General features: G+C 38.5%; 4 protein-coding genes across 4 annotated transcripts; 2 read left to right on the top strand and 2 right to left on the bottom strand.

Annotated features, from left to right (window-relative positions):
- Positions 1-1233: 1233 nt before the first annotated feature.
- On the top strand, positions 1234-3428 carry GCK72_010661 (uncharacterized protein; the record flags this gene model as incomplete). Its single annotated transcript, XM_003110888.2, has 7 exons — positions 1234-1350; positions 1773-1931; positions 1979-2197; positions 2246-2455; positions 2777-2891; positions 2941-3078; positions 3190-3428. 7 exons carry the CDS (start codon positions 1234-1236, stop codon positions 3426-3428), a joined length of 1197 nt encoding a protein of 398 aa, XP_003110936.2.
- A 2705-nt stretch (positions 3429-6133) lies between these two features.
- On the bottom strand, positions 6134-11790 carry GCK72_010660 (uncharacterized protein; the record flags this gene model as incomplete). Its single annotated transcript, XM_003110742.2, has 10 exons — positions 6134-6271; positions 6338-6604; positions 6649-7291; positions 7339-8277; positions 8324-8722; positions 8770-8993; positions 9044-10390; positions 10439-10881; positions 10925-11635; positions 11760-11790. 10 exons carry the CDS (start codon positions 11788-11790, stop codon positions 6134-6136), a joined length of 5142 nt encoding a protein of 1713 aa, XP_003110790.2.
- Positions 11791-12224: 434 nt separating this feature from the next.
- On the bottom strand, positions 12225-13141 carry GCK72_010659 (uncharacterized protein; the record flags this gene model as incomplete). The annotated part of the gene is made up of 3 exons (XM_053727977.1): positions 12225-12431; positions 12663-12905; positions 12950-13141. 3 exons carry the CDS (start codon positions 13139-13141, stop codon positions 12225-12227), a joined length of 642 nt encoding a protein of 213 aa, XP_053587554.1.
- Positions 13142-13994: 853 nt separating this feature from the next.
- Positions 13995-16161, top strand: GCK72_010658 (uncharacterized protein; the record flags this gene model as incomplete). Its single annotated transcript, XM_003110777.2, has 7 exons — positions 13995-14077; positions 14163-14413; positions 14466-14674; positions 14721-14823; positions 15590-15679; positions 15724-15956; positions 16012-16161. 7 exons carry the CDS (start codon positions 13995-13997, stop codon positions 16159-16161), a joined length of 1119 nt encoding a protein of 372 aa, XP_003110825.2.
- Between the last annotated feature and the right edge of the window lie 5349 nt (positions 16162-21510).

The following is a 21510-nucleotide window of genomic DNA, read 5'->3' as shown; positions in this document are numbered from 1 at the left end:
CAGGTAGACCAGAAGGTGTCAGACACTGCGACGTCTCACAAGTATTCAGATACAGCGTTCTTTCAGATGGAGTATTTTCAAGACTTGAAATGGTTGTCATAGACTCAAGCTTACTCAATCTTCCTCTATAAGCTCCGTTCGTTTCTGTAAACTTTCAACGTTGCCTGAAAAATACAACTGCTCATTTTGTCGAGGGGTAGTCACCAAAGCGTACTTTCTGAAATTCTATAATCATTAAATAGGATGTTTCGAATCAGAACCATCCTGATAAAACTGATAGCAATCATAACTGGTAAAATTCGAACATCCCAAATCAAAACTATCTGAATTATAATTAATATGAATCAGAACCCATCATGAACGAATAATTTGAAGTCGTCATTCCTAGATCTGATTCGTTTCAGTATCCCTGGAACTAATTTCCGAATGTGCCATTACGGGCTAACTTTTGTCGAAGTATGAGCAAGCTCGATGTCTCATGAACCGGTATGAAAAATACAAAGTGTGAGTCGGGTTTCTAAAACCAGTAAACATCAAACTACAGTTTCTTCAATCGTTGCTTCTTGAGAATCCACATGTTTTCCGCCAACAGTTTCTTCTGATTTCTTGATCAAATACTCGATCACAAATTGATAGAATACCAAGGATCAACTCTCTACATTCTTCTTATCACCTTGCAAATATCTCCTTCCAAAAACAGAACTTTGAACACTTTCGGATACAATCGGATATCCGTTTTTTGTTCAAAATGTGAAAAGAAATAAATAAAAAGGGAACATTGAACATTGTAGCATCTCCCTATATTCTAGTCAATGAACCGGAGAGTACTGTACCCCAAAGAACTGGGGGAACCCCTCATGACAACGCCCATCTTCTGAATAAACTGCGGAAAAGCATCGAAAGTGTGAACACGTGAATTCGTCAAGTGATTTTGACGTCGTCCAAGTGTTTGTTTCCTTGAAATGAAATGAATCTACACGGCGGCGAAATGGATACCCCCATCGTCTGCGTTTCGTATCTCCCATATATTCTTTCTCTTCTTATTCAACGCCTTCTACAACTAATCAGACCGTCCGTTTGACACTGACCGACCACTGTGAGTGTCTCTATTTGATGGCCCGTTATCATTGTTTTAGGCCGTATTATCTCTCGTTCTTTTTCTTTTTTCATTACAGTATTTGCCTACTATTTTCAATTTCAGGATACTACCGTATCATCATGGCGTGTCCATATATGGGAGGGGGTGAACTCACACATAGAGTCACTTTTATGGAAGGAGGAGAGGAGAGTCAACAGGGTGTGAATAAGGTTGAAATGGGATTTGGACAGACTTATCCTGAATATCTACAGGTTAGTCTGGAATAGGACTTTCAGAGATACAGACAATTTTCAGTACACGTATTTTTTGTACGAGTCATCTGGAGCTCATAATGATTCTTTCAAATAGTTCAAATATGATTTAGATAAAACACCGTACATAGTTAGCGAAGTTTTTATTGGTCTATGGAGCTTTCGTGCAAAAATGTTATTGGCGGGAACCATTTCTTTCTATAACTGAACTTCAATTTCTGAGTTTTTGCCTAGCCTCCAGTGTTTGTGAGATATGGGTTCGAACATGCTCAACTTCCACCGATAAAAGTGAAGATCTTCGATACTGTAGGTCTCATAAAGTCTGAATTGATCTGGAGCCTCATATTATACTCTGAGTACTCAGCGACAACAAAATATCATCTGGAAATTATCTAACTCTCTATTAGTGCAACTTTTTTCAGCTCGACAAAATCCTGACCGCACAAAAATTGAAATCAGAAGCCGATGGTCAGCGTGTTGACGATGAGCATCTGTTTATTGTTATCCATCAGGCTCACGAGCTTTGGTTCAAACAAATTATTTTCGATTTGGATATTGTCAGAAAACTCCTCAATAATACGGTAATTTTAATTAGGATACTGATTGCTAGAATCCTCAATAATTTCAGATTGTGGATGAAACGAAAACATTGAAAATCGTATCAGGATTGGATCGAATCGTGAAAATCTTGAGTCTTTTGACTGAACAAATCACTCTTTTGGACACAATGAGTCCATTGGATTTTGTTGATTTCAGAAAGTATCTGACTCCAGCTTCTGGGTTTCAGTCACTCCAATTCCGGGTTTTGGAGAATAAGTTGGGTGTGAAGCAGGAAAGAAGAATTAAGGTGAATATTCGGAAGTTGATCTCAAATATCTGAATTTTGGTGTTTCAGTACAATGCTCAACACTACAAGAATGTATTCAATGATGAGGATCTGAAGGCTTTGAACACAACAGAAGAAGAGAAAAGTCTTCTGACTCTTATCGAGAGTTGGTTGGAGAGAACTCCTGGATTGAAATCAACTTCAGAAGACGAAGGATTCTGGATTAAGTATGAGAATTCGGTCAACAGATATCTCAGTGATTTGGCCAAACAAGCAGCGGTGAGTTGCTATTTTTGAGTCTTGTCTTGTATTCAATCATGAATTTGAAAACCTGTTCTGACAGACATACAGACAGACATTCTTCTTTTTTCTTGATTTTATAAATGCTGTATTGTCATTCAATGACCAGAAAACATCTTGTTTCAAAGTCCCTGTTTTCTGAAAGCATATGGAAAATCATTTCATTTTGTCTCTCATGACTCCCTCTTTTTCCATTCTCCGTCTAACAAAAGCTTCCCATTCGCATCCATCTTTTTCATCGTTTTCATTTCGAAATGTGACATTTTGTCTCCATTGGAAACCTTTATTTTCGTATTTCAGGACCCATCAAATACGGAAGAAATCTCTAGGCAACTCACAGCCGAATATCATAAAACTTCAGATGCTTTCCAGTCGATTCTCGATCCAAGACAACATGAACAGCATATTAGAAATGGTTGGTTGGAAAGGGAAAGAAAGAAATATCGAATGATTCGAAATTTCAGGAAATCGTCTTCTCTCTCATGATGCCACTAAAGGAGCAATGATGATCTATTTCTATCGTGACATGCCACGTTTCTCTCAACCATATCAAATTCTTACTTTCCTTATGGACATTGATAGTCTGTTCACAAAATGGAGATGTAAGTGTTCATGTATATGGGAACTGAGGAGACAAGATTTGGTCAATTTTCTGTGCAATGAATCCTGACTTCTTGTTTCAAAAATTCCGTTTCATTTCACACCATTTTCAGATAACCACGTCTTACTGGTTCAAAGAATGTTGGGAGCAAAGCAAGGAACTGGTGGATCCTCGGGATACATGTATCTTCGTTCGACAGTCAGTGATCGATACAAAGTATTCTTAGATTTATTCAATCTATCCACATGGCTGATTCCACGTGAATACATCCCAATGTTGTCTCCTCGAATGGTCAAAACTCTTTCAGAACATTCGAATCTTTCTCATTCACAATCATCTGAAAGTGAATAAGATTTCCCCCCGTTTTCCCTTTTCTTTTGTTCATTTTCTCTCATTTCCCCATGATTGTTCATAAAATGAATTGTTTGCTCTTTTCTTCTGAAATTTCCTGACTTCGCAACACATTTCTGAAACTCAAAACTATTTATTATCACTTATTTTTGGGGCGTTTGCATTATGATAAGATGTTAAATTTTGAAATGCAATGGAAGAGAGAGAGCAAATTGGCACGCAGAAATAAGAATGCAAATATGTCATCATTTTGGAAAAAACGGGACTTACGAAAGGGGAATTCAAGGGGGGAGAGTAATTATGTACAACTCATTATCACAGATTTGCTTTGATGGCTTTTTAATTATTTGGCGAAAAAGAAACGGTCAGAATTCGGAATCGGGGAAGCCACCAGAGTGACTCTTTCGATTTCGAATTCTGAAGAAATACTAAAAAAGGGAAACTAAAAAAGGAATAAGAAATAGATTAATTGAGAGGAGAAGGAGTGTCCGGGAACAGTCATCAAACTGGTGATAAATGAAGTGGGGGTTCGAGAAGAATCCAATCGGAAAATCTTCCCGAAAATTAATGTAATATGGCGCGGCGACACTGTTTCCGGATGAATTTGCACAACCTCGTATACTCCATCATCAATATAAAAAAGAGAACAGCTTCACAGAAACTTCTGACGTCTTCTAGAATTAATTGGAACCTTCATTATCGCCGAGGAGACAGCTTCCGATGGACAGCCAATTGATTCATGAGAGAGAAGAGAGTAAGAAGAGTGAATGTGAGCTTCTTGACTAGAATTCAGATCTGAAAAAAAGGAAGAATATAAGTCAATTTCTTCAGGTAATCGATGTTTCGACTCACCTTTCGATTTGAAATCCGAATAATCCACGTCGATGCGTCATATTCGAGTTCAAACCAGTTAGGAATAATTACCCTGAAAACATTTGAATGTGTTAAAGTTAGAAACATATGCATTTGAGACATGAAAAATAAGAAAAAGACACAAAAAGAATGTGCTCGTTATCAGTTGATAACGATACTCGAGACCTAATGCTCTGCTGCCCCGTCCGAAAGTGCAGAGACCTCTCAAGGAGAAAGAAAGAGAGACAAGCCACGCCCCTTTATTCTGTTGTCTTCTAAAATTGAATCAAGAAGAAGAGTGAGAGAGTGTGAAAGAACGAGAGACGCAGAGCACAGGTAGAAGGGGGAAACCGAAGGGAAAGAGAGACATAATTAGAGCTTATCAAGCAGAAACGGAACATGAGATTATATATTCCCCCGTTGTGCCATGAACTCCCTTTTATTTCTGCTCATTTTAGTTTGGTTTCATATGAAATATATTTGGAAACCGAAAAGAGAACAGAGAAAGGAAATGGATGGATGGGGGGAAACTGGTGGGAAATTGAATATTATTATTGTAAAACCAACAATTTTATCTTTTTGGGAACTCACTCGTAAAAAAGGGATCAAAGAGAGAGCGAAAAAGGAAAAGAGAGAAGAAGATAGGGGTACTGTAACTGAAGAGAGAAAAACTATTGGAGAACGTTGAAGAGAAAGGGAAAAAGAGTATCAAAAAGTTATAAGTTCAGAAAGATTCCATCAGGATTCTGATGGGTAATCGAATTCATTCCCACCGATTAGGACAGTAGGCTATCCCAGAATATGCTGCCGGATGGATTCATTTTTTTCAGATTCCTTATTGAATCCTTGAGAACTTATAATCATTTGAACTGCATTCGATTCTTTTTTAGAATGACTTTGTTTTCCTAGACTACAGTAATATGGGAGTTCAGAAGTCGTTCAGTTCCCCCTACCTATTCTGTATCGTCAGAACACAGGTACAAATGAAGCCTATTTACTCTCCTACCATATCTAGAACCTCGTTGAATATCAGTTCAGAGAGCTTATTTTCTTTAGAAAACAGTCTAAACTAACATTTCCAAAACTGTTCTTATTCAAAGTAAGTCTTTTCTCAGAATCAGATTTATCTGGAGGATTTCCTATATACAAACTTATCTGATCAATGCTCTCCCAGGTAAGTATTTCTGACGGTAACGTGGCATGACACAGTAGTTTTAAAATGAATTTTTTCCCGACTCGAGGTAGAAAAGTGAATGATGTTTGCATGTAAACTGAATGCCCCATCCCCCCCCCCCGCTCTCCCTTTTCTTTCGATTGACTCCGCCCCTTTCTATACATAATATTTTTATATGCGCCAAAATCGCGAACTGACGTGGCACACAGCGCACACCGTACCACTCTCTTTATGTATGCGTCTCGTTTTCATTCCGTTTTCTGCAGGTGCTCTCTCGTTTTGCCTCTCGTCTCACTTCATGATACGAATGTTTTATAATACGTATGTAGCAAAGGAAACGAAAGGGAAAAGAGAAAGGGAGAAAGTGAAGCGCTCGGGTAGTGATGGTGGTTGCTCTTGGACACTACTCATGCACTTTATTGACCAACACGGTTTATGAAGAATAATGAGGATTCAAATGGGTTACTGTAAGAATCAAAAAGAAAAAGCAACAAAGAGATAAGATTAAATGGGTCAACAGATGAACAGGTTTAACAATGATGGAATTTGTAGGATGCGAAAGAGTAACCGGGAATTTCCATAACTGAAAGCCACCAGTCAATAGCTGAGAAAAAGACAGTGCTGAAAAAGAAGCATAGAAAAGGAACAAAAATGAATATTTGGGTAAGGAACAGATAAATTAATCGCGGGTGCGCATTCCGAATGCTTTTCTGAACTTCTCATCGTAGTTCTTCGAAAGCTCTTCAAGGACTAAAACGAGTGGATCTTGTGGGCGAGCCATGTTATGAACTCCAACGGCAAGACGCTCGAGAATCGACTGAAAAAAGTAATTTTATTCAAAGACACCGAATCTCAAGAGCAGGTGAAAAGTCATATTACTCACCGCGAAGTCGTGAAGAAGGAACCAGGCCTGGCTGACATGCAACTTGTTAACATCCATCAACAATGCACGGGATCCATGAACGTAGAAATCGTATGCAAAAGCATTTCGTTGGATTTGGCGTCCACGGTGGTCTTTCTTGTTGAAGTCGATAACCGGAAGGAATGACTCATCATGCGAATATAGATCGAAAAGTGGAGCAACAAGAAAATCATCAGTGAGCGAGACATTGTCGGTGTCCAATTTTCCGCTCACAGTAAAGGCTGGATCCTGAAACATTGTACTGAATTTAAAGATCAACTGAGATCAATTACCAAGAGGTTTCCATCTTTAGATGAAGCAGCCATGAATCGTTTGTAGAGCCCACTGACAGTCTGATTATACTCTTCAACAAATGGAACCAATCCAGATGGCAACCCACGGAGATTCACATGTACATGTTCCAGATTATCAGTCCGCTCGTGGAATGGAGACATTCTAACATTTGTGAACAAATTGGCGAGAATTTCAAGCATAACCAGTTGGGCTTTTTCTGGGTTATCGTACTTTTTGAGAAGTTGATGGAAGCATTTCTTTTGCATCAAATGAATGAAAAGAAGAGTACCAGAGGCACCCGATTGTGAATGAATAGCCAACTCGGCGAAATTCTTTCCTTCTCCGAATGGAGATAGAAGTTGAAGATGTCGCAGCATTTGGAAGGAGAAAGCTGAGAACATACGAAGTTGTTTTTGAAGTACTCCGTCAGTAGCTTCACGGCGAGTATGGATACTGAACGAATGCTCGAGAAGAGATTTCGCGGCGAACGCACGTTGCTTCATAGTTGAGACCTTTTGACCCTCTTCATTAATGATATCTTGTTGATGTACGTAAGCGAATAAACGAAGAAGGAATATAACAGTGAAAGGTGGATTTCCTTGCAAGTTTGACAGAGATGCGGTCAGAAGACGGCGGATCTTGCTGAAATTCGAATTTCAATATAAAACTGGAGTAAAAAAGAAACTAACCTAGTTGGAACGCTCATGAAGATGACGTTTCCAGAATGATCGAAACCACGACGACCAGCACGACCGGACATTTGACGGTAGAGAAGAGGCGTGAGTTGAAGAGTGTCTACTCCGAACATAACAGTTTTACAAGGCATGTTAACTCCGAGAGAAAGGGTTGAAGTAGAGAAAAGAACAGCGAGATTTCCAGATCTGAACAGAACTTCAACTGCTCCTCTTTCGGTGTTGTTTAGTCCAGCATGATGGAAACCAATTCCACGTTCGAAAAGCTTCAAAAGAAGTTGAGTGCTTTCACGGTTCTTCGCGTTTCTCTGCATTCTCTCAGTCATCTTTGCATATATATCTGGATCTCCTCCATTTCTACCACGAAGCTTGAATCGCTCCAAAGCTCTGGCCAGTCTAGCCTTTTTCATAGCGAGAACATCCATTTCATCATCCTCCTTTTCTGGACCGGCATCTTCATCTTTCTCTCCCTTTTTCTTCTTCTCAGCGTCATCTCTTTTTCTCTTTGCCAACTTCACCAGCTTACTCTCATCTTTAATCATGTACTTGTTCTTGAACTCATCTGTATCCATGTATTCCACTTCACGTCTCTCGAGTTCGTTGGCTAATGTTACAGCCAATTTCTCGCAAACATGACGATCATCATTGAAACAGATGGCTGGAAGTTCTCCTTTTTCTTTTAAATTATCAACGAGATGAACAATGTAGTCGTTGGCAACTTTTTCTTTGTTGAATGGACGACTTCTATAGTTAAGTTGAGTATTAACTGGTTCTTTGAGAATTTTGAGAATTGAATTAATCTTCTGTTCATCAGTACTCAACCACTCCATAAATCTCTCTTTCAATGCATTTTCCATTCTACGGAGCTCTGATCTCGAAATCCAAACAGCCTTTGATCCATGTTGTCCGAAGAACTTGCATGGTTCGAACTCTTTTCTGAAAGAAAATCGATTGTGATTCTTATAGCTATAGGTAGACTAACTTGGTAGCAGCGTCAACCTCGGCCATCATGTTATATAAATGAAGAATTTGTCTGGCAGTCAACTGCTGGTCTTCAGGAATAGAGAACATTCTGAGCTTCTCTGGCATGTAGACACCATAAGGCATCAATGGAATAACGGCGGTTTCGGCTTTTTTGTGAACAACGCCGTCATCTTCTCCATGGGGATCTTTGATATTCATAATAGACAACTCCAACTCAGAGTATCTCTCTCCGTAGTTGATAAGTTCTACTCTACGTTTTCCGGCACTCTTGGCTTGTTCGCTTGCATTGAGCCATTCGTGCAACTTGTCGGCATTTCCAATGGTGGCAGACAAAGCAAGGAACGGACATTGAATGAGAAGAAGAAGTTGTTCCCAAATATGTGATTCTTCGGAAGCTCTGAAATGTACATGTTGATTGTGGGGAAGTATATCAATAGCACTTACCCAATAGAGTGAACTTCGTCAAAAACGACGTATTTGATATGAGAGACAAACTTTTGAACAGCCGGAGTTCTCGAAAGCATCAACTCTTGCAGACATTCCGGTACAGTAATGAGAACCTGGCACTGCATTGTATTCTGTGAATATTCTTGGGTGAGAGTTCCGAAAAGTGACATTCCGCGTTTCATAGACTTGTTACGGAAACGAGCATAGACAGATCCACAGACCTAGAAAAAATTATTGTGTTATGTTAAATTTATTAAAATAGTAACTGTACCTGATTGATAAGAGCTTTTGATGGGGCAACATAAACGACAACATCATTGTCACTTGCACGAAGAACTTTTTCGATACAGTAATAAGAGACGAAAGTTTTACCAGCGGATGTTGGAGCAATGATAAGTGCAGAGTTTCCCCTGTCCACTGAATCAAGCATTTTTCTTTGCCAACCATCTGGAGCAAATCCACTAACACGATCATCTTTTTTCGGGTCTGATTGAATATCAATGAGCTCTCCTCCGTACTGCAACTGATAATAAACCATGTTGATTCCAAGATTTAATTTTTTCTGTTTTGCCTCAGACGATGGTTTTGATCCAGCTGGTGCTTCAAATCCAAGAGAAACCCAAAGATCAACAATTTGTTCCTTCTGCTTTGACTCCAAGTATTCCCAATGCTTAACAAAGCAATCTTTAAGGTGGCCGACGAGATCAATAGCAGCGTTTCTTCGAATTTCTTGTTTGTCAGCTCCTTGATATTGATCAAAAATAGTTCTTCCTTCGCGTACGACAACTTCGAACACACACAATGCTTTTGATTCCGGCAGATCCAGAGAAGTGTACAGATTGTTCAAAAAAATGACAGATTCTTTTCCTTGTTGACATCCATACTTAATCTTAACCTTCTCGCTTTCTGCCAACTTTTGATCTTTTGCTTTTTTGTTAGCTTCTAGGATCAAATCTTTCTTGGATTTCCCTGTTTCTTTCACAGCTCCTTTCTTTCCACCTGCTCCTGGTTTCTGTTGTTTCTGACCACTCCAACCACCCTTTCCAGTCTTTTTCTCATCTACAACTTCTTCGTCTGGAGCAGCAAAACCTTTTGGAACTCTCGAGAAATCGACTAAAAGATTGGATCCACGACCTTCGAGAGAATTGGCGAACAATTCGTACCATCTCATTAAGAATTGTTTAGCACGATTAGCTCTTTTCAACTGCCAAGCGTCTTCGATTTTCTCTTCTTTCTGTGCGTATGATTCTTCAATTGCCTTCAATCTCCACGAAGATGTGTCTTTAAGGAATTCTGCATAATCTTGCACAACTCCTTCTTCTACTGCGTTTTGAGAAGTCATTTTCTCGATTTCCGGAACGAATCTTTTGATCATAGGCGATGTTACACTGTAGAGAATTGGTAAATCGACCAGTGGGTCTGTAATCTCCGGAAGTGGATCGAACAACTTTTCGTTGGTGTCTGTTGCAAGAGGAACAGTGAGACCAGCTTTCTGATGATACTTTGCAAAGTCTTCTTGAAGACGATATGGAAGAACGGCTTGATTGGCTGATAACTCATCGAAAATCGAGTAAACCATACGACCATCCCACAAATCGCCGAGATCGAGCTTCGAGTCCTAAAATAATGAGAAGTATGAATTTAATTTCAGTAAAATCTGGTATACCACGTGATCAGCTTTGTCAAGAAGAACAACGGCAGCATTTAGAATAAGTCTGCGATCTCTAATAACATTCAAGCCTCGTTTGGCATCTTCTCGGGCCGGATAGTAAATTCTGTGTGCTCCTCTCCTACTACAAATCAATGACGACAGTATTACAGCGGCGGCGAGAGTATCGAATGTATCAGAAGCCTTCCCTGTAGCCTTGACGTCGGTGATGATTTTCACCCAAAAGTCAGCTGGAGTTTCAAATTGGTTGAATTTGATTTCCTTGCTTAAATGATTGCGAAGAAGAGTTCCATTGTTATCCCAGTGAGCAGCAAGGAACGCTGGCCAATCAGGAGCGACAACCAAGAGGGGTTGAATGTAGTAAGCATCTACAGACACAAAGTTGACCTTGATTGAATGGAGGAGCACTACCGACATCGAACGTGTCAAAACGTCGAAAGCTGAAAAAAAAACATCAGACTGAGAACAAAAGATTTCTTTTACCGATAGTTTCGAACTGCTTGGTCAGGTCGATATCCTGAGAAGCGCAAACGTTTGAAGTCACGTTATCCGTTGAAATCATAAGGAATGACGGCGTCAAATCGTTCAAAAGTTTATCCCATTCAGGGTCTGTTGGATTGGTGAAAAAGAGCAAATCTCTCGAATGCGGACCGTTGGCCAAATGAGCCAATGCTGCAGATCTAGCAAACGAGAGAGTTGTGTCCTTAGCGAATTGAGCTGTCAAGTCGGAGAAGACGACCAACTTGAATCGTCCTCCGATATCAACAAATTGCTGCAAGAAGCGATCGATTTGCTTGTTGAGGACCATGGTTTGACCAGCGACATCCCAATTGTGATAGCTATGAGCAGCACATTCGACGACTAATGAGTCGATAGAGATGAGGAAAATTTCAACATCAGCAAATTCGCTGATAATATTCTTGTAGCTGCATGGGAACTGTGCGAGATTTTTCTTCATAGATGAGAGTTGTTCGAGAGAAAATTCGAGCACTTCAGTGGCTTCTCCGATGCTTTCCAAGTCGTCGGACATAATGGAACTGGCATCAGAATCGTCGTCAGAAGCGTTCTTCTCCGAACCAGCAACGCTGTTCTCCAGAATTTGAACTTTTTCCAAGCTTTTCGCAATCGAAGGTTGCCGGGCGCGTGGTAGAATCACCGGCTTCTCCTCCACAACCACGTTTTCGTTCTCGCTATCTGAAAATGAAAGATTACCATCTCTGCCTTGCTCACTCTTATATTGGGATGTTGTGATCTATCCCAGTCGGAAAACCTAGTGTTTGGATGCATATTTATGAGCAATATTTGTCATAAAACTTACCACTGTCATCCCAATTAGCGTTAGCTGACATCTTTCTCGAATTTATTTTCGAATTGATGAACCCTTTCCAAAGAAATCAATATATTCCTGAAAATTTCGCTTTTGAAACGTTCACCGAATCATTCAAACAGTATGTAACGGTCAGCGAACCGAGAACGAACAAAAAGCGGCTAGACTGAAGTTAAAAAACAATTCAATGGAGAACAATTTCATTATTTATACATTTAAAACCTCTATTAAAAAAGCAATACAATCGGAAATCTGGTAAGTCCCATAAAACAATATCACACACGGAAATAAATTAGAATGAAGATGGCGGACGCACCCTTTGATAATCTCCCAACGACAAAATAGAAAAAAAAAAGTGGCCGGTCTAATTATTAACAGACTTTGTGAAATCGCCTACTCCATCAGATTATTAAAAACTCGTAGGGGAAAGCCAAAAAAAGAAGGATATCGGTTCGTTTAGATAGGAAGTTCCAATCCCTTGCGAGTGTTGACGACGCGGGTAACGTAAAGATAGAAGAAATCGGCATAAAGAACAGTCTGTACGATTCCAGCAACGACAACGATTGGATCGAAATAGTCCTCTGTGTAATAGCGGTAAATCCAGTTGAAGATATAAAGAGCGCGGTACGAACCCAGTGCAAACAAGTAGTGAGCAGTGATAACCTGCAAGAAGAAACAATTGAAAAAGAGAAGAGAAGAGGTTCGCGTGTTGTTCTGACGATATCTGCGTCTCTCTAGATGAGACGACGAATATGGTGAAACGGATGCCTTTCAATTTGGCATAAGGATGGAGCAGAAGGGAGAGTGTTTCACAAGAATGAGTACTTATTTTTTCCTCAAACAATCCCTTCTATCTATTGTGAAACAAATATAGACATGAATACAGTTCGTTACCTCAGCGGAACCAGTGGACTGAAGAAGGAAAAGCTGTGGGAGAATGGCAACGGCTTCCAGATAGATGGAGAAAGTCCAGAGCAGCTCGAATGGAGCGTAATCATGATTGATAACGAAGGCGAGGACCACAGATGGAATAATGAGGAGCTCAATACGGAATGTGTCTGATTCACGCATGTAGGTGGAACGGAACTTGAAGAACATCAAGTAAACGGTGGCGTAGGTGGCAACGAGGAAAGTAATCTGTAACAAAAACATTCAGAATAAGTCACCAATGATCAAACAACCTTCATGAAGGTATTGTAGAGGGAGATGTAAGTGGTGAAAAGATCCAAGTAGCGAGCGGTGAACACAACGGCGAACAGAATCTGCGATCTTGCCGAGATCCCAGAACATGATCTGCTCTTCCAGATTTTGAGCAGAAGAATAATAATCGCAAGCAGATGCGACATATCTGCCGCTATACGGAAGACGTTCATGGTGACCCTATAAATTTTTTTTCAAAATAAGTAACTGATCAAAAACGAAAAATATACAATGCAACGACAAACAATAAAACCCTCATCGATTTGATGAAATCTATTTTTTCTGTTATCGAGGTCAAAGCAGTTTGCAAAAGATAACTCAAGCAGTTTGCAAAAGTCAAAGCAGTTTGCAAAATATAAGATAGGCTGTCATAGATAATGCAGAAAAATTATTTCAAATGAAAAAGAAAATGAAGATGATTCCAGAGAATTCCATGAAAAGTAAAAACGAGAATCGAGAGCTAGAAAAGCGTCGCTGGTAGACTAGGAATATTGAGAGACAGAAAAGAGCGCGATGGTCACCAATGGGAATGTGCCACGTAGAGTTCAGATATGTAATTTTTGCAAACGTGGTGATAAAGAAGTTTTTTTCATATTGCTAGAATAATAGAGTAATTGCGAAACTCGGAAAATCTAGCTTCCAGGAACTTGTGGCTCATGTGGCCAATAAAACTTTCGTTTATTTAAATTCGGCTTTACTGTGGAAACCATAGCTTCATATAAAACTTTTCATAGCAAAAGCACAATGATTCCACTGGAAATTAACACGAAACTGACAACTTTAGGCCGGAAATTTCGATGAAACAGCGGGTAGAAAGGTCCACAAGCCAACGAGTCCACGCTGGACAGTATGTAGTTTTGCGTCGTGGTGTTTGCGGACTCTGCCAATTGTCGGCAAATTCGACGTATTGATCAGGGTGTCCTTCGTTTCAATGTCGACCTTATTCGTGTTTGTTTTCACCGGACAACCGCTTTTTCATCTATCAAAATGTTTAAAAATAAAATTCGACAGCTAATCTTTCAGATAATGATCTCAGAAAACGGATATATGGACCTGATGCGGAACTGCATCAAATGGAACAGTCGACAAATGGAGGATCGCAAAAAGCGGTAAGTCGTAACTATGGACAATAATTAAAGTCACACCTGTTTATCGAGTCAAGTAAAGATGTTCCTGATCTCCAAAAAGTTGTAGATTGCGTTTCCCATACTACGAGCATCAGACTGCAACTGCGCAACGTGAGTCTCGATTCACTACTCGAACTGCTGATCATATGTACGCTTCAAACGATCCGAACACTGTCATGCAGTTTTCAACGGAACGATGGAAGAAAAGCAAATCCCATCAGCCATCTGATGCAGTGGAAATGAGCATGTTTCTCAGAGAAAATCCTTCGATTCAAGTTGCGATTGACCATATGACTCCACAAGTCTCTAACACAATCGGTAAACAACTGAGTTACGAGCAATTAATTAATTGCTTTAGTTCGATTTTCAGAAAGTATTTCTGACAATTCGAACGACTCGACAAGCACTAGACCAATTCGTCAAACCCAAATCAAGGAGGAGTATCGTGAAGACTATGTTCTCGATGATGAACTATCCCCAGATGAGATGGGGTCTGATGAAGATGATTGGTCTACTCGTGGAAAACGTCGCAAGGGCAATATGAACACCACTCAAAAAGGATCGTCGACGCGGAAAAAGGTATCTTGCACCTGTTTGCAGATAATTCAGAGAATCTCTTCTATAGGTACCCACAACTCGTTCATCAGCCTCTCGATCAACCCCATCACGCGCTTCTATGAAAGAAGTGAAGTACGAAGAACCGGAAGAAAAGATGCATCAGTGTGACAGTGAGTGGTTGTACGGATTCGCGGAGCCCTCTCGCCCAGCCCCCGTCGTCGGATTTATTATCCTTGTCCTTACTAGTGCACCTGAATCAGTCATTTTCTTTCCACTGCATGTCAGTTACCGGGAACACCACCATCACGTTCTGATTTTTATTTTAAAACAACTTCCTCACAAGAACATAGATTTCTCACAGAAGAAGAGACACAATGTTTTGCATGAGTACAATTTATTTGGCTATTTTTGCATGAAACTGCTTCAAACATTTGTGAATATATACAACTAGATAGGCATATGTTTTAAGTTCCATATTCTGCCACCGCGTGATCACTTCTATTCCGAATTTTAATCTGTAATGTTTTCAGTATGAGTAGTAGCCGAGTTGCTTAGATTGGTTCTCAGTGGTGTGGTTGATATAACTTCTTTAAACGTTTCATAATCTTTTATTAGAAATTTGATTGTCTTACAAAATCTTTATTGTCTGTTACTAGAGTACTTTATTCTTTAATCTAGTAATTAACGTCCTGATTCCCCTTTTATCCTCTCCCCTAGCGTTTCATCCCTCTGTTCAAGATTGAAATATGGGCGAGAGGAGTCCGCTGTAAAAATCCGGCGCAACTGCCCATTCGATCACTGTGTCTCTTCCGTAGGGGCGATCGAGAGGAAGTTTGTTAGATAAAATTGAGCACAAATAATTAGCATGTATGAGTGTTCCTGGCAGCTTATATAAAGTGGAGTCATGTCTTCCGGAACCAATAAAAATTCTTTCAGAATGCAACGCGAAATACAAGAGCCTCGCGGGTTTAAGCTACCATCAGGCCTATTGGCACGATAAAAAATCAAATCAACTATTGGAAAAACGTACGTTTATAATCTTTAGCAGTGTAATTATCTGATATTTCCAGTATTGTCTCCGAGTGTCGAAATATCCTCTAACTGTGATTTCTGCAACGGTACCAATTTCATGAACAAGAATACTAGATTGCCAGAAGAACTTGTTAGTTGTCATGATTGTGGTCGATCTGGTCATCCTTCCTGTCTCAGCTTTAATGAAAATGTCACCAAAATTATCAAAAGAAGCGGGTGGCAATGTCTTGAGTGCAAGAGTTGTACCATTTGTGGCACTAGTGAAAACGATGTAAGATTTTTTATACATATTTTTATCACTTCCATTTTGATTCATATTTTTGCAGGATAAACTACTGTTCTGTGACGACTGTGATCGAGGTTATCATCTTTATTGTCTTCGCCCGGCATTGGAAAAAGCTCCCGATGACGAGTATTCATGTCGTTTGTGCCAAATCGAGTTCGGCGATAAAGCAAGCGCCCCGGCGAAGAAATAATCATAATAGTCTGCTATAATTTATTTCATGTTTCATTCCCCTAGCATAATCTCTTACTACTATTAATTGATTGATCCTCCCACGTCGTTCACATTTCTCAACGTTTTCACTACTCACCGAAATGGTTCACTCATCCCTTTCATTGTTTTATCACCTATTATTATCCGCTATCGAATCGCAAACTCATTGAAAAAAGCACACCTTTGTCGATCGACAAATTCGTAAATGGATAATATCATTCTCACCCCTCCCCCTTTATCATGGCTGTTTATATATGTATTGTTTGATGTATTCTAAAGTAGTGAACATTTTCATGATTCTTTCGGTAATGATTGAGATAAATATTATAAAATGTCATCTCTACTGATAGTAACACGATATCGTAGATTTAGGAAAAACACAATCATTTTATGGTCTGGAAAAACCGTGTCCATGAATATGAGACTGCTGATGATGGTAAAGATGATGACGACAAAGATTTTTCAATATTTACGACAAAGATTTTTCAATATTTTAGTTCGGGCGAATTGAACCAAGACGGGATTATGTTCTCTTACGCGACTCTGGGCATCCTTAAAAATAATCTCTCTGATGATAAATTTCTTCTGAACTTCCAGATAGTAACTGTTCATCTATTCGATATCGTTCCATTTATTGTTATCCAATCGTTATCTTACTTATCATCTGATGACCTACTACTTCTAAGTACCATCTTTATTCCTCCTCTTCCTCATCTTCTTGTATCTTTCTATATCCCCTCTATATCTCTATTATCCCAGAAAAGTCTTCTTTTCCATTACTTATTCATCTCCAATTTTATGTTTTTCCCAATGTTTTCTACTATTTCAAGAATAAAACATGCATATCGATTACAAATGAGCAAGTCTAAACCCTAAAAAACAACACTTTTGTTTGTTTTCTTCTCTTCTAAATCTCTTTTTCTCCAGAAATTTGGTATAGTTGATTCAATTTGTCTCCACCCGAAGATATCCGAGAGGGCGGAAGATCTCCAACTTCTTTTGGCTTCACACTTCCGTTGCACTTTTAGAAAAGAGAGAGGGGAATACGTCTTCTGAATACAACTGTAGTCGTTGAAATGAAAAGTCATTGATTCAAAAAAAAGAAAGATTATTCCTTTTTTCAGGTGAGTCACTGGGAAAATAAACACTCTTTTTGGAAAACGGCGGTTTTCCGTTCGAGTGTCGAGACTTTTTCTTTTTTACCTTTTATTTCTATTTCTCACCTTTCAAGTGTTGACTTTTCTATCCTTTTTTCGGGCTGACGTTACCATTTGGACCGTCTGTTTTTGGTTAGGAAACAGACAATATTCTAATTCATTTTGACTTGTTCATTGTAAAATAGTGTACTTACAATGTCTGTTTGAGTAGCTCATATTGTTTAAAATTCATACTTGTTGTATAGCAAGACCTTTCCTTTTTTACAATGCTTTCACTGAAAACTATGATCTCGCGGTGAAAATGGAATAGTACAAGAGCGCTGTTTGAAACCACGCCCCTTTTTAAGACCGTGTTTGTTTTTTGATAGAATAGTTACATATGGAATCATAACACAATCCCAAAATAGATAGTTTTTCATTAAAAACAGTGAAAAGCGAAAAATTATCGCTCAAGTATCTGGACCGATACGCGGTGAACCAGACTCTTCAGAAACCCAGAAAAACTTGAAATATGATTCCGTCCCACCCTCTGAAAAAGGAAAAACCCAACTCCCAAAGGGACAAGAGAACGAGTTATTTTGATTCTTTCCGAGTGATGTCTATCTCCAAAAATGAACAAAACCGGACACAAATGGAACAAATTTGAATGGAGAGAGAGAGAGAAAAAAGAATATCAAATTTTATGTGTTTTCAAATTTGGCCAGTTGGTTGGGTTCTTTCTCAAAATATATGACATAAGTTGTAGATTTTAGGATATATATATAGATTTGGAGATGACAGAAATAAGCATATGTCTATTTGTAAGTCCAGATGTCCATTACTCATCCTTTAAATGTTATTTCAGTCCGAAACCTCTACCACCAACTTCTAGTTTCTTCTAATCTCTTTCTGGGTCACCATCTCAATAAACCTCCGTTCAAAACCTTTCAAATCATCCATCATCACTTCTCCTTCTTTCTTTTTTCCATTTGTTCCAATTATATACAAATGTTTATTCTGCCACTAAACAGTAGAAAACATAAACTTCTACTCCACCCATCCTTCATTTCTCTTTCTCTCCGTCTCTTCATTTTCCCTTATCTCTCATCTATACACTTTTTGAATGATTCATCAGTACTGTACCTACCCGTCCATTTGTTTTTTTTTACCACATCTCCTCCTCTTCCTTTTCCATCAAGATTACCCCTTCTGCTTGCTCTTTTTTCTACTGTCCATTTGAATGGCATCGAGCAACCGAAGAAATAGTATAGGCTTGTGAGAGACGTAGACATAACAGGTACTGTATGACGTCGACATCATTATAATGTGCATTTCCCTCTCTCTCTCTCTTCCTCTTTTTTACACTCTATTCCATTTCCTTTTTCTCTTCATTTTCTGAGTTCTTTCTTCTTTTCCCACGGTATTCATTCTCCATTCCATTTCACTTTTTTCTTCGTTTTTTACCCATTTCTACCCGTCATGCCACTCATCCGTATAGGTATAATTACAATATGAAGCGTTCGTTTTTTCAAGGACAATTCCAATCGTTTTTTTTTGTGTTGTTCCATGAATCCGTGAAATGAATCCAATTGGTTTTATTCTTATTTCAGAAACAAATCGACGGTGGTTGGAGGGGAAATAAGAAGAAGAAAAAGAAGAGGAAGATGTCAACAGCTGTAGATCGACTGGGTGAGTTCTTCATCTTCTGATAAAATTATGGAAATTCTGGTTCTGACAAATTTAAATCTTGAAGTCGAGAATTCTATTCTCGATTGGAATCTGGTGAGAAACTAAAAACAATGCGCTTCAGTTGAAAACTAACGATTGAACTCTGAGAAATATGAAAACTTGTCTGAATTCAGTGTTTCAGAAGTTTTAGACTCGAATAACTAAAAACAATCTCAAATTCTCAACCGGTTTTTTTCCACTGCCCTCGAATTCTGAAACTTATCTTCTGAACCTTATAAACGTTTCAAATATTCGAAGTTAAAAAACCTTTGAATATCATATATCTTACCATGGAAGTTCGTAATTTTTTTCCTCCATTCCGCCCAAAAAAGCTAAGACTTTAACCTTTCCTATATATTCTTCGAGGACTCAACATGAATTCCTGAGTATTCATTGCGTTGGAATGTAATTTGATATTTGATATATTCTCTCTTCAAGGTGTCCCCTTCAATCTTCTTACCATCTGCTCATTCAATCAAACACGCAGCTGTTTTCTTTTTTGATTTAGATGAGTTGTCAATTAAAAATGGAATGTTTCTTTTGATGTCTCTGGAATATTTTCAGAAAGGAACTCGTGAGATCAGACAGTATAATACTTGGAAAACGTTTTTCTTATATCTCCAGATACGGTTTAGGATGAAATTTGAATTGCTGGAAAACGGAAAAGTTCTTAACAAGCTTTCACTTTTCTTGATTCCAAAATCGCTTGAAAACCCCCCAGCTTCACTATTGACTGAGAGATCTGAACATGATTCCGAAGACTTTATGTTTACAAAATTTTAGAAAAAATTGAGAAGTCAATCGGTTAATTAATTCGGTTTTTTTTAAATAGACTATTCTGAAAACAGACCAAAATTCTTGAAATTAAAATGGAAAAGCTGGAAGTTAATATTGAATGTTCTATAAAAGTCTTCAACTCAGAAGATGTATTGGTTTTATGTGGAATCGTAAATAGCAGTCTTCTCGTTTTTGTAAAAGTCTAACAGTTTTCGTTGCTCAGATATTTCTAATTTCCTTCCGTTTTCCTGAAACTTCTGCTCTCTCTTTTCATTTCTCTCTCTCTCTCTCTCTCTCTCTCTCTCTCTCTCTCTCTTGGTTTTCTGTTTCCTTCAGATCAATCGTGTCCCTCAAAAATCTCTCTCTCCTCGTCTTCTATGATTATTTCCGCCCACCTATCACTTCTTCTCACATGCCACATTTTGTCTGTTTAGCAACACGAACAGCTGTGATTTCATTCTTTTTCTTCTTCTTCTTCCAATCACTTTTTCTTATTGATCCCTTCGGATATCCTTGATGAAACTCTTTCTTTTTCGACTACTTGAAACCTTTTATTTGGATTTCTTTTTCTTTCTCTCTTTCCCTCTTCTCTTCTGTACTAACCATTTTATTTATATCCGACCGAAGCAAACTTGTCATCAAAAGTAGGTGAGGAGGCATGCACATTCCGCAACTCTTGACGCGTTTTTTTCCTCGTTTACTGTCATTTCTCAAGGAGTTTTCACTTTTTATCTTTGACTAATAGTTATCGGTTGGCATGAACCATTTTCAAACTATTTGTTGAGTTTTCTTTAAGAATATTTCATTATTAGAGTTGGTTTCAAACGAATTTTATCATGGTCTATACGAGTTTTTTTGTGTTCTGTAAGATCTGCATTTTTCGAAATCAAGACAATGAATCATCTCACATCACTGTCTTTCCCTGAGTTTCCTACTGTTAAAATTTTAAAAACTTTATTGTCTTCTGAATTTGTGATCATTTGTACGATTATTGTAGTATTTATAGAAACGGGGTTTTTTTTCTGAAAATCAGAAAAATAGTTGAGTTCCATAGCCAAATTTTTAATCTCATACTAGATTCTTCCTTATTTTGCCAAACTTGTTTTTATCAAGATTCTATTCTCAAATCACCAGTTTCTGCTCCTAAAATTCAAATGAGAGACAATTATTTATATTTTCTCTGAACTGTTCTACTTTCATTTCAGAAGATCCAATCTTTTTTAATCTGCACCCTTCCGTCCTCCTTTCATTTCCACGAAGTTGTTACTAGTTCCAAATGAAACATTCCCTTTCGACATCCCTCTTATTTCGGAACTTTCCAATAAATCTCAATTCAAATCTTCCTTTTCTTTTTATCCTCAACTTTTTGAATTCAATCGAAATTCCTTGTTGGTGGGTGTGTCTTCTTCATCTCTTTCTCTTCTTTTCAAAAACAAAAACTGGCGCTCTTTTTGCCAATATGTGTCGTTTATGTGTCTTTTGTCTAAGTCCCTTCATCTTTCACACTATTTCTTCCCATTTTCTTCTATCTCTTTTTTTGAAAAACCTAAACTCTCAAGATTAAGGGTCCAGATTTTATGGATGAAGAGTTGTTGGTTCCTTGTTTTTGTTGGGATTTCGGGAGAGAGAAGAGAAGAGATTTTGGAACATATCTTTGAACCAGAAGGTTTTATTTCTATTTGGAATTC

Source organism: Caenorhabditis remanei, chromosome III (assembly GCF_010183535.1).
Source record: "Caenorhabditis remanei strain PX506 chromosome III, whole genome shotgun sequence".
Classification (NCBI taxonomy): Eukaryota; Metazoa; Nematoda; class Chromadorea; order Rhabditida; family Rhabditidae; genus Caenorhabditis; species Caenorhabditis remanei.
This window is presented reverse-complemented; position numbering and strand designations above follow the sequence as displayed.